General features: G+C 52.6%; 5 protein-coding genes and 1 non-coding gene across 6 annotated transcripts; 2 read left to right on the plus strand and 4 right to left on the minus strand.

The window, feature by feature from the left end:
* Window positions 1-97: 97 nt before the first annotated feature.
* Window positions 98-838, minus strand: LTS14_001990 (uncharacterized protein; the record flags this gene model as incomplete). The annotated part of the gene is made up of 3 exons (XM_064834698.1): window positions 98-232; window positions 400-467; window positions 556-838. The coding sequence occupies 3 exons, from the start codon at window positions 836-838 to the stop codon at window positions 98-100; spliced, it is 486 nt and encodes a 161-aa protein (XP_064697569.1).
* Window positions 839-2,538: 1,700 nt separating this feature from the next.
* On the minus strand, window positions 2,539-4,017 carry LTS14_001991 (uncharacterized protein; the record flags this gene model as incomplete). The annotated part of the gene is made up of 1 exon (XM_064834699.1): window positions 2,539-4,017. One exon carries the CDS (start codon window positions 4,015-4,017, stop codon window positions 2,539-2,541), a length of 1,479 nt encoding a protein of 492 aa, XP_064697570.1.
* A 546-nt stretch (window positions 4,018-4,563) lies between these two features.
* Window positions 4,564-5,916, minus strand: LTS14_001992 (uncharacterized protein; the record flags this gene model as incomplete). Its single annotated transcript, XM_064834700.1, has 2 exons — window positions 4,564-5,153; window positions 5,214-5,916. 2 exons carry the CDS (start codon window positions 5,914-5,916, stop codon window positions 4,564-4,566), a joined length of 1,293 nt encoding a protein of 430 aa, XP_064697571.1.
* Window positions 5,917-6,904: 988 nt separating this feature from the next.
* Window positions 6,905-8,023, plus strand: LTS14_001993 (uncharacterized protein; the record flags this gene model as incomplete). Its single annotated transcript, XM_064834701.1, has 1 exon — window positions 6,905-8,023. One exon carries the CDS (start codon window positions 6,905-6,907, stop codon window positions 8,021-8,023), a length of 1,119 nt encoding a protein of 372 aa, XP_064697572.1.
* A 1,508-nt stretch (window positions 8,024-9,531) lies between these two features.
* Window positions 9,532-11,434, plus strand: LTS14_001994 (uncharacterized protein; the record flags this gene model as incomplete). The annotated part of the gene is made up of 2 exons (XM_064834702.1): window positions 9,532-9,605; window positions 9,718-11,434. 2 exons carry the CDS (start codon window positions 9,532-9,534, stop codon window positions 11,432-11,434), a joined length of 1,791 nt encoding a protein of 596 aa, XP_064697573.1.
* Window positions 11,435-11,633: 199 nt separating this feature from the next.
* Window positions 11,634-11,716, minus strand: LTS14_001995. The gene has a single exon. It is a non-coding gene; the product is annotated as a tRNA-Arg (tRNA).
* Between the last annotated feature and the right edge of the window lie 192 nt (window positions 11,717-11,908).

Below are 11,908 nucleotides of genomic sequence, written 5' to 3' on the forward strand. Positions count from 1 at the left end.
TAGATCCACTACCGAGAAGAACAAAAGCCCAACGAGTCTTACCCACGAGCCCACGGATATCCGACCCACGTACATCGAAATCATCCTCCATACCCGCCTAATGCCACCAATCCTTTCTCTTTGGCTGCTCCGGCTCCTCGCAGTACATTTCGAGACTCATCGCCTTGATGGGGTTGCCGTCGAAGTCGACGAAGTCGGTTTCGCAACCGCCTTTGTAGGCTTCGGTGTTTGTCTGTGCGGAGGGAGTTAGTCTCGGAGCTCTTCGTGGCTGGTCTTTGGTGGGTGGCAGGCAGGGAGGCAGGGGGAGTAAAGAAATTGGTGTGATTGGTGGGAGCAGGGTGGTGCGATGGGTGGAACTAGGTGATGTGATGCGAGGTTACTTGGCAGCGGCTGACTTACGATGTTCGTCTCGGAGAATTCGCCTTCGCAATCCAGCTGCGAGTAGGTCCACGCGTGGCAGACACGACCTACGCACATTCACGGCTGGTTAGCGGATCTGGACTCGCCTGCGTCCTCATGGTGGAGACGACGTGATCTCTGTGCGAAGGAACATACCACCATAGTCGTCTTCGATCGAGAGCCACCCAGGCCTGGTATTGCCGGTCCAGCCTATGGCCTGGAATTCCCCGGCCGGGTAGAAGTTGTGGCAGCCGGTGTCGGCTTTGATGTTTTCGGGGTACCAGAATTTGGTGGCTAAAGGGGAGCAGCTGGGTTCGGAGTAGCGCTGGGCGGTGATTTCAAACTGGCGATGGTGGAGGCCGAGCAGCAAGTGGCCAACGTCGGCGCTGGTCAGGGTTAATGAGGTGGCCAGGAGGCCGAGGACGGTGGGGATGTGCATTATCGTTGAGGTGAGTCGGGTTGGGATTCTGATGGATGGTGTGGTGGGTGCTATTGCGTGCGGATTATTGGAGTTGCTGGTGAAAGTATGTGAGACGAGAGTGAGATGGGAGGGATCGAAAGCTTGGTGCGTCGGCTTATATGTGAGCTGGATTATGAATTGTCCTCATTCGAAGGCAGTGGACCCAGCTAGTCAGCACATCATGTGCTGGAAAAGCATGCTTACCATCTCCATCTGCTCTTCGGCCAGAGGTCAGCTTTTCATTGTGTACAACAAGCAGAAGCTTTCTACGGAGCTTGCTGTCGTTGCGCGCACACCTTTACTGGCGATTGCAAACTGCGCAACGCACAAACGGCAGAGGAGCTTGAATATACGTCCCGGATCGGTTCACCGACATACATACTTACAGACATAATGCTTTAGAAGCGGTTGTCGCTTGGCAGATTGCATTTGAGCAATACTCGATATACATAATGGACTGTAATATCACGACAAGATCGACTCTGCTACTTCACACACCCGATCTTCATACTTCTCGCCACGCTGGGCACATTGTCTTCGTCCGTAAAGTCATGTTCGCATGAGCCGGGATCCAGTTCAGCATTGGCCTGCAAGCAAACAACATTAGGACATATACGCCGCAGTCCGCTGAATTTTCCGGATACTAACATGATCGAGGTAGCCGGCCGATCTCCCTGTACAGCCTGGTCCCTCCCATGTCGACATCCGACACACTCCTAGACGGCGCATGCCCCGTCAGCATCAACAGCTCTGTATCATCTTGCCCCTTACGAGCAGTACGTATACTGGAAGCGGGTAGAGCTCACCATATTGCTCCAGCGACTCGAATGGAGCAGCCATGTGCGCCCCCCACAACCATGTGAAGGAGGAGAACGGCCCTTCGAAGTCATAGCATTGCCCGGTTCCTCAGACGAAGACAGCTTGCCAACCTTATTGACTAGACCGCAGACATTGTCGCGGTATGGTGTTATTTCGGCGTCGAAATGCCATCTGGCCTGCCCCAGGGTAGAGCACATAATCGTCAAGCTGGCAGCCAGAAGGTGTATAATGCATCTCATCGTTGGAGCGAGTCAGCGGTGTAATGAGCAGACAGCTTGTTGCGCGAGGAGCAGTGGCGCGAACGAACGGGCTTGAAGACTTCGTTGTTCTGAGTTGGGCATGGATACATACGTACTGCGGTAGCATACTTTCTTGCCACGAAAGCGTTTTTCTCCGTCAACGCTCAACTGAATCGCAAGCTTGGCGTACTTCTCAGCAGCTTCAATCGGTCATGCTGTGCTTGGGTTTGCAGATAGCTCCGATTAATGCGGCTAGCACGCTGTAGTCAGCAATCAGTATCAGCGTCGTGAAGACAACAACCCTTCCAATCATGAATTCGAGATCGATCGCGCAGTCGTCCAACCTCATTGGTGAAGTTTCGTGCGAAGTTGTATATGAAGTTTTGACAATTCGTGAAGTCTTGGTGAGCTTTGAGCAGTAGTAACGACGACGTCGACGAGCGGGCGGACAAGACGAAGAGGAAGACAGGGAGAGATGGTGAGCTTTGAGTCCTGGGCCAACGATGCATTTTCAAACGGAAAGAATATTCTAGTGAGGCACTCACTCGACGAAGAAAGGACTGATACTCATGCCATCCGGATGGCAGTCGCTATCATGATTTCGTGACCCTGAACGATCGTCTACCGCCATCCAACTCCCCTCTGCTTCAACAGCAGCCTACTATTCATAGTGACGATACACCTCACAAGATCCCAATCACCATTATTACCCACCCAGTCACAGACCACAATACCCACTCCACCATCACCCTGGAATTCCTCCCCCGGAGCATCAACCCCTTTGTCGCCAACCTCATGCTTCTGGCACAAGAAGTTCGTGACAGCCGGGTTCAGCTTCGCCGCAATCCGATCAGGCCAGCAACCGACCTTCCAGAAGTTCGAGGCGGAAAGAAAGTTGAGATAGAGAGGTCCGTCTGGGACAGGGTTGTTCGAGTCCGTTGTCACGCCGGGAACAGGGCAGATGACAGCAGCTGCTCGCTCAAAGTGGTCGCAGCAGAGGCCGATCTTCTTATCGATGTTCTCCGTTTCGAGGACTTCACAGAAGTCTTGCACACGCACGTGACCATATGAGCAGTCTGGCGTGTTATATGCCCAGTTCTCTGCGTTTAGACCCCAGCCTCTGCCATCCCATTCGCCTTTTAGTCTATCGGAGGTGACGAAGCGGCGCACGAGAACGATCTTGCCACGAGCTTCGCCGAGGCTGGGGATTTGAGGTTGCGTCCACCATTGTTCTGGGTTCGTGTAGTGGTCCTTGAGTATGTCGGACAGCTGCTGGTCAGTGGCGTTGCCTGTGCCTTCGCGTTTGAGTGACATAATAAGAGTCTCAGATGGGTTCTCACGAAGGAAATCTTGCACGGTGTTGACGAGGTCGCGGAACCTCTTGGGCCCTGTCAGGGATATTGGGAAGGCACCATGCACAAGAGCCAGGCCATCATCCTTCGGATCGTCTGGCTTGACCGGCTGGACACGAATGTCGAAGAAGCGTACGCCATTCTCGAGCTGCTCCTTCGGCGAGACTGCTTGACATCGCACGGACATCAGAGCTTTGTGGTGGGTGGGCGAGTTGTGCGTGCCTGGGATTGACAAGGCTGAGAGGGGTGTCTCGTCCTTGAACTCCTTCATCCAGCTGTGTAGATCTGTGGTCTCGATGATGGCCAGGAATTGGTCGGCCGGGTTGTAGACCGCAGTATAGTCATGCTTTGGATCAGGTGTCAAGGGTACGAGTGATTGCGAGGCTGCAGAAGGTGTGGGCGTATCTATCCTCCACTTCCCACCTCCATCACCTTGCAAAGTCAAGCGCAGGATCTCGGTAGGTCCTCGTTCGGTCGTACTGATTTCCGTCTTGTGCGTGCTAAACGGTTCCATGCGTACATCCACATCTTGCTTCGTGAAGCTTTGCGACTTGTCATTGAGGGCTGTGACACTTGGCCGGGATGTGCTGTTGTTTCCGAGTAACGTCGTGAAGTTGGAGGTCAGGTTGGACATCGAGAACCCGCCATTGGGTTGGAAGTCCTTCGGGTTCGGTGCCTCATAGCGTTCTACGAGCTTAACAGTGAGCGGCTGTGCTGTCAAATTACGAATCGTGATCGGGCCTGACATTGTGCATATATTCATTAGCCTGCTTCGAAATGCGAGAGAGTCCGCACCGAAACGCTGCAGTACTCACCTTGAAGAAGGAAGAAGCAATGGTCGAGCGAGCTCCAGACCGAGCTCCAAGCTGAGCAAAGCAGGGAAACGAGCCCGACTTGCCTTGCTTCGATCACCTCGATACTTTATTACATACGCCACACTTCACACATGAGAGAAGAGGCTACAGATGACTCCATGTACGACGACCACGATCACTAAACTCACGTGGTGCTGCTTTCTGGGCATGTTGAGATCTTCATGACTATGAGAGCTTTGCAGGGACAGCAATTTGGCAAGGAAGTTTGATGACGGCGAGGTGAACAAGAGACATTAGTACGAGTCACTAAGTACATGCAGAATCACAACCTATATCTCAATGCTATCTCTAACCATATACCATAAGCCATATCTTCGTCACTGTCATAACCACCTAGCTGTCAAATGTCATACTTCCCCAAAGTCATGCTCATGATCTCGCTCCACCAAAAACCTACCCGCCAGCATGTGATTGTGAGATCAGAAGCGGAGGTTGAGGACATCACCACGCGACTGTTTGGTGCGCTTGCGGCCACGCATGCTGTTCATGTCGGCCATCTCGCTGCCCGTGTTGACCGCCTCGGCCACTTCAGCAGTGCCATCGTGGGCGGCAACGGTCTCGACATGCTCGGCAGCCTCAACAGGGACGCTGACAACCTTCTCAGTGGCCTTGGGAGCCTCTTCGACGACATGTTCGACGGCATGGGCGGGTGCAGTGACGACAGTCCCGCCAGCATGAGTGGTAAAGACCTGGGATCCACCAGCACCAGTAGCAGTCTCAGCAGGCTCAGCGAAATGAACTTGGCCGCGGCCTTCTTCGGCACGGCGTCCTAGGGTACCTTGATCAGCAGTATCTGCTGTCTCTGTTGTCGTAACGACCTCTTCAGTGGTCTCGGTGGGCTTCTCAATGTTTTGCCTCTGCTTGCGGCGTAGAGATCGACACGGGAGGCAACAGCAACAGCATGAAAACAAGCTCGAGAGCAGCAACCAGAAACCGGCCCAAAACACATATGGAGCCATAGTGCGCCAATTGTCGGTATCGCGCATGTCCCAAAAGCCACGATAATCCCCTGGATATGATTAGCGAGACTGCCCAGTCATGGCGGATGTCATTCAAGTATTGAGCATACTGGCTTCGATGAGACACTCATGAGCACATGTGACTTTGCTCCAGCAACTCGGTGGGTCGTGATAATGGACACGTATCCTCTTGTCCTTCCTCGGGATGGTGACTGAGGGGACTGCTGATTCTGTTCCAAGTCGATCGGTCGTCACGATGAGCGTCGAAGGGTAATACAGGCAGTCTCGATCGACCACACCCCAATGATTTCCAGTGAGCGTGGTCTGTCGCGTCAACCAGCCACAGGAGTTACAGTGAGCAGGAGTGAAAACAGTCGTGATGTAGATGGGATCTCTGAATTTCGACATGCACTTCTGGAACACGCAGATGGTGTCGTTGTACCGGTGGTCCTTCTTGTCGCAGCTGTACGGCTTATTATGGCTAAGCATCGAAGTTATTGCAGCCCGGTCAATATGTGCGCTCAAAGCTGCAAATTGATGAGGTTGAACCAATGTCGGGATAGCGAATGACGTGGGGATAGCAAGCGTCGTATGATGCTGTAGAACTTCGTACTGGACGTTGCCGACAGCCGTGGTCGGACCAGTCATCTGGAAAGCGATGTCTGAGGAGGAGTACGAGTAGACTGGGGTAGCAACGAGTGCATTAGTGGTGCGAGTCGGGGTATGCAGGACGAGGACGTCGTTGGGGTGCGTGTATGATGCTATGGCCCGCCAGGTCATGGCGAGCAGGACCAGTGCGATGATGGAACGCATGGCGTCGATCGTGTAACTTTGTGGTGTGATCGAAGAGACTGGGTGCGTGTATATGAGTCCCTGAGAAGAAAGTGGAACGTTGTAGTGAAGAGAAAGAGGTTGCAGCAGTCCTCGGGAAGAGAAATATAAACAAAGGAAGTTGAAAAGGCGGAGCCAGGCACCTGTTCGGCAGGTATGATATAGCAAGGCACCTACCATGGTGCCAGTTTCTGGCAAGTGCAAATGAAGTCTGTAGCGCTTGCCGCACGCCAGGAGGTTTAACGCCGTGACATCGATAGTACATGGATGTGCATGATCTTTGATACACGGCAGACTCCTGAACCGTCATCTTTGGAATATGTCAGATCAGTCTACCACGAAGTACGGATGGCCATGTTGGGTGGCAGATCAGCAGGTAAGGCCGTATGTCTTCAAGGAAGTTGCCCTGCGCATCACAGCGGAAAGTGGATGTCCTGCTCGAACGCACTGCCACATTCAGCTCTTCCAGATTCCTACGGTTTGGAAGATTTCGACGTATTGGAGCATTGACTCTCGACTTCATTGATAATGAACAAGAGGTGTCAAGGCAACGGCCTCTGTACTGGAACTGCACTGTGAGATCTCAAGACAGTCTGCCCTTAGATAACGTCGCATTGCACTTGCCTGTCTTGCCAGAAATTCGTGCCGCTCTGCGATTGAAACACCTTGCTACTCACTTCGATAGCGACTTTCATAGTGAACATTTTCTGAAGAATGGTTTTGTCGATGTGAGGAGCTGGACGTTGAAAAGAGCTTGTCCATAAGTCCGCTATCTCCGCCGCGCGGCTAAATGCCCCTCACATCGTCACGATCACCGGTACATAATTACTGCCGTGTGAGGTGGATGGTCGAATGGCTGCAGTAAAGACGCCATGCCGTCTAAGCGGTAAGTAGAAAGATGAAAACATTTCCACCACCCTGTCTTTCTCACTCTTCCGACCCTGCCAAACCACACAAAACACCCACAATCATGTCGTCCCAAACCCGCCTCACGCAGCCATTTGGCAATCTCGATATGTCGAATAACAAGGATCCGGTGATCAAGTCGATCAACGAGACAAAAGCAGAGTACCGCCGATTGGGCAAATCTGGTCTTCGTGTGTCCATGCCCATCTTCGGTACCATGAGCTTCGGTGACCCTGCTTGGCAGCCGTGGGTCATTAACGAGGAAGCGGCCCTACCATTGCTGAAAGCAGCATACGATCGTGGTTTGACCACCTGGGATACGGCCAACGTGTACAGCAATGGTGTCAGCGAGGAGATCATTGGCAAGGCGATCAAGAAGTTTGATCTACCGCGCAACAAGCTCGTCATATTGTCAAAGTGCTACGGCTATGTCGGCGAGGATCCCTCAATCCGTGGCATCGCTTATGGTCAAGCAATTGGAGCTAGCAAAGACTACGCGAACCGTGGAGGTTTGTCTCGCATCGCCATCTTCGAGGCAGTGGAAGCTTCGTTGAGAAGGCTGGATACGCCGTACCTTGACCTGCTGCAGATCCACAGGTACGATCCTTATACGCCGTACGAAGAAACCATGGAAGCTCTCCACGACCTGGTACGAAGCGGCAAAGTCCACTACATCGGTGCATCGAGTATGTTCGCCTACCAATTCGCACAATATCAGTTCGCGGCCGAGAAGAACCACTGGACCAAGTTCATCTCCATGCAGAACCACTATAACCTACTCTACCGCGAAGAGGAGCGCGAGATGAACAAGTTCTGTGACGAGACTGGTGTAGGTCTGATCCCATGGGCACCACTCGCTCGAGGTCATTTGGCCCGAGCACCCGAACAATTCGGCTCCACGGTCCGCAGTGAAGGCGAGAGCAAGAATCCAGCATTCAAGCAGCAGGAGAGTGACAAGGAGATTATTAAGCGTGTGCAAGAGATTGCGGAGAAGAGGGGCTGGAAGATGAGCCATGTTGCTCTGGCGTGGATCAACAAGAGGATCAGCAGTCCTATCATCGGGTTCTCCAGTATTGCTCGTATTGATGAGGCGCTTGAAGCGAGAGGGAAGGAGTTGACGGAGGAGGAGGAGAAGTATCTTGAGGAGCCGTACACCACCAGGGATATCCAGGGTCACTCGTAGACAGACAGCTAGATGGTATAGATCACTTCAGTGCAAAAATAATCATCATATGGGACCTTCACGCCTCCTGTTGTCTCTTCCATGTCGACTGGACGAGTTGTATGACACTGTGATTGATGCAAATATGTTCTACACATATGTACACTGAACCAGGCTTCGCACTCATACAGGAAGGTACTCGAGAGCTCGCAATAATGCTCTCGCAACGAATGGCTAACAAAATGGTCAGCATAGCGTCGGTCTCGAACGACAATATCCTGCTCAGGCTTACCACTTCGACTCTTCGCATACCAGCCCCAGGTGTCGCAACAGTGCTACTCCCATCGATCACAAAGCCTCCTCCACCACCAACAGTGCTCTGTCCAGCCGTCCCTGATGCAGCCACCAGTCCTCCACCATTTGTTGTACTGCTCGCTGACTGGAAATTCTGATAGTTCGAAGTTGTTGTAGCAGCGGCCGTCACCAGTCCGCCTCCCGCGCCGTTCGCAGATGTCGCCGCGGCACCTCCCACTACCACTCCATTACTGATCGTCCCTGCCGTTATGATTCCTCCAATCACACCGCTACACGCTGCTCCGCTTGGACAGCATGCCACATGTCCTGCTGCGTCCGCTGAGCATACGGCGTTAGGGTCACAGCAGAGACCTGGTGCACCAAGATTCGAGCACGAGTTGTATTTGTTCGGACAGGACGACGACGAGGCCTGGCGCCGTAGAAGTTCGTGGCTTGCTACAGAGTGGGCTGAGTTTTGCTCGAGATGTTGTCTGGTTGGGAAGTAGTCACTCAGACTGATAGGTAGGTGAAGGTCTGTCAGTCGAAGTGCAGTGGTCGTAGTGATCAAGAGTGCGGTTGGGAGGAGGTGGAGTCTCATCTCGTGAGTCCTTCGTTCTCTCGAGTAAATATGGATTGGATCGATGCGGTGTATTCGTCAATTGGTCGATGTACTGAAGCAGGCTCCTGCGACCACCCTCCAGAGACGCAAATATTACTGTACGGAGGCTAGTTTCGAGGCCGTGGAATCGTTATGGTATATCAATGGTAAGCAGATGCGAGGATATGTATGGACAGCACATGAGCACCGCAATGCCAACCCATCGTGTCTTGGACGGGAACTTTATTTGCGGGGCTCGTGGCGCTGGGCAACAATCGATGCACGAACCAACCAGCCACGCGAATGCACCCCTGCCCGACACTTCTTCCGTCTCTGCAAAGCACTATGCTGCTAGCGTCGAGCGTACAACATGCCCCCCGTGCAGGTTAGGATTGACCATCAAAACGACAGCGGTCTGTATATCATTGTGTAGCATGGAACGCCGGAGCACGTCTCCACACGAGCTTCGAGCGGCCGCTTTGTCGGAGAAAGGAAGCTCGATGGAGTTTCCCTTGACGTGATGCATTCTCCGAGTGGTAAGTGGACAGATCTATTTCACTCTCATTGATCGTTTCGTCGACACGCTCTCTGGCGAAGTTCCCCGTCGCTCTGTGCTTCCCACGGCAACTTCACCATCATGACTACCACTATCAAATCCAATGCCACACAGGCCTGGTGGAAGGAGTCTGTAGTCTACCAGATCTACCCAGCGTACGTACCCCGGCTAGGACCTTGGTAGTCGCCCATAGAGACTCTGCTGTTACCGTCGGCCAAAGCGTTCTCGTCAACCGCCAATGGTTCTCCTGACTGACTTTCTGTTTAGGTCATTCCTGTCGACTGGCTCCGGGAATGCTCCAGGATGGGGCGATATTAAAGGCATCACGTCCAAGCTGGATTATCTGAAGCATTTGGGGGTTGATGTCGTCTGGAGCTCACCCATCTTCAAGTCTCCTCAGGTAGACATGGGCTACGACATCAGCGACTACAAGGATATCGACCCACGTTTTGGAAGTTTGGACGATGTCGACGAGCTCATCCGGGAGCTAAAGAAACGTGACATGCGCTTGATGGTGGATCTTGTGGTGAATCATACCTCAGACCAACATGCCTGGTTTCTTGACTCTCGCTCTAGCAAGGACTCAGCCAAACGAGACTGGTATATCTGGCAACCTCCGAAGTATGACGATCAAGGCAAAAGGCAGCCTCCGAACAATTGGGGCATGATTCTGGGCGACGCCAACAGTGCTTGGACCTGGGACGAGAAGACGCAGGAGTACTATCTGGCACTGTTCACACCGGAGCAGCCGGATCTCAACTGGCGTAATCCTGAGCTCAGAGAGGCCGTTCATGACGTGCTACGCTTCTGGTTGGAGAGGGGTGCGAGTGGATTCCGCATGGACGTTATCAACATGATATCGAAGGTCAAGGGCTACCCTGATGCGCCTATCGGCACACCTGGCGCGCCCTTCCAACCCGGCGAGAAGCACTTCGCAAACGGCCCGCATCTACATGAGTATCTACGTGAGATCAACGACAAGGTATTGTCGAAATTCGACACGATCACGGTCGGCGAAATGCCATTCGTGCGGGACGAAGAGGAGATTATGAAAGTGGTAGGTGCTGACAGGAAAGAGCTGAACATGATCTTCATCTTCGATATTGTAGACATCGACAATGCTCCTGGAGGGTTCAGACTAACCTTGCACGACTGGACACCGGCAGATGTGCGATCGATCATCACAAAATACCAACGCCTGATGCTTGATCGTGACGGATGGAACAGCATCTTTATTGAAAACCACGACAATCCTCGCAGTGTCAGCCGATATGCAGATGACAGCGATCAATACCGAGCGCTGAGCAGCAAGCTACTGTGTCTGATGCAAACAACACTCGGTGGTACGCTATATGTCTACCAGGGCGAGGAGCTGGGCATGCGCAATCTGCGACCCGAAGTACCGATGGAGGAGTACATCGACATTGAAAGTGTGAACTACTGGGAGAAGACCAAGAAGCAGCATAGTGGGGACCAAGAGAAACTCAACTTTGGCAAGAAAGTCTTGCAAACCAAGGCTCGAGATCATGCTCGTACACCGGTGCAATGGTCTGCGAAGCCTAACGCGGGATTCTGCGACGAAGGTACGAAGCCGTGGATGATCGTGAACAGTGATTACAAGACAGTCAACGCCGAAGTACAACGCACATACAAGTCAGAAGACGATCTGAGCGTTCTACAGTTCTGGAAACGTGGTCTGGCGAGCCGGAAAGAACATAAGGACGTCTTCGTGTATGGAGACTTCACTTTACTGGAGGACAGTAGTGAGAATTTGTTTGCTTATAAGCGCACGGGAGATGATGGCGCGGCCTTCGTCACAGTCTTGAACTTTTCTGGCAAAGACGTTGAGTGGAATGTCTCGAAGGAGGCGAATGTGAGCAAGTGGGTGACTGGAAACTATCAGAAGGGTGCTCCGAGTCTCGACACTACCGGGCAGATCAAGCTCAGGCCATGGGAAGGTATTCTAGGTGAGTGTGAGAAGTAGATGGGAAGGACGTGCTTCCTACCATTGCATATATATACAGGTATCTCGAATATGCTATAGACCAAAGTGACTGTCATTCCGATAGGGTAAAAGTTGGAGGTGGTCGCCCTCTGCTGTCCTGAGTCAGGAGTGTAAAAACCGATAGCAAAACAAGAGGTGGTGATGTGCTTCTGCGGATCCGGTGAGTTCAAAAACAAATCACCCCACGCGGGACTCGAACCCGCAACCTCCAGATCTCTATCTGGATAGAAGTCTGGCGCGCTACCATTGCGCCAGCAGGGCCAATACCGTTAGGTTGAACCCATCTAGCGCTATCTTACTGCCCCGGGGCGGACAGAGCAATTTGGGCGTCGAAAAGTTCGTCGACGAAAATACACGGACTTTGCGGTCTTAAGCCTGGCTTATAATAAAAGTAGGTAATGCGTGTGGACCGATGTCAATCCGACCAGGAGAACGAACGGACTGCATTGATCA

This window comes from Recurvomyces mirabilis, assembly GCF_035927965.1.
Source record: "Recurvomyces mirabilis strain CCFEE 5264 chromosome Unknown scaffold_4, whole genome shotgun sequence".
Taxonomy (NCBI): Eukaryota; Fungi; Ascomycota; class Dothideomycetes; order Mycosphaerellales; family Teratosphaeriaceae; genus Recurvomyces; species Recurvomyces mirabilis.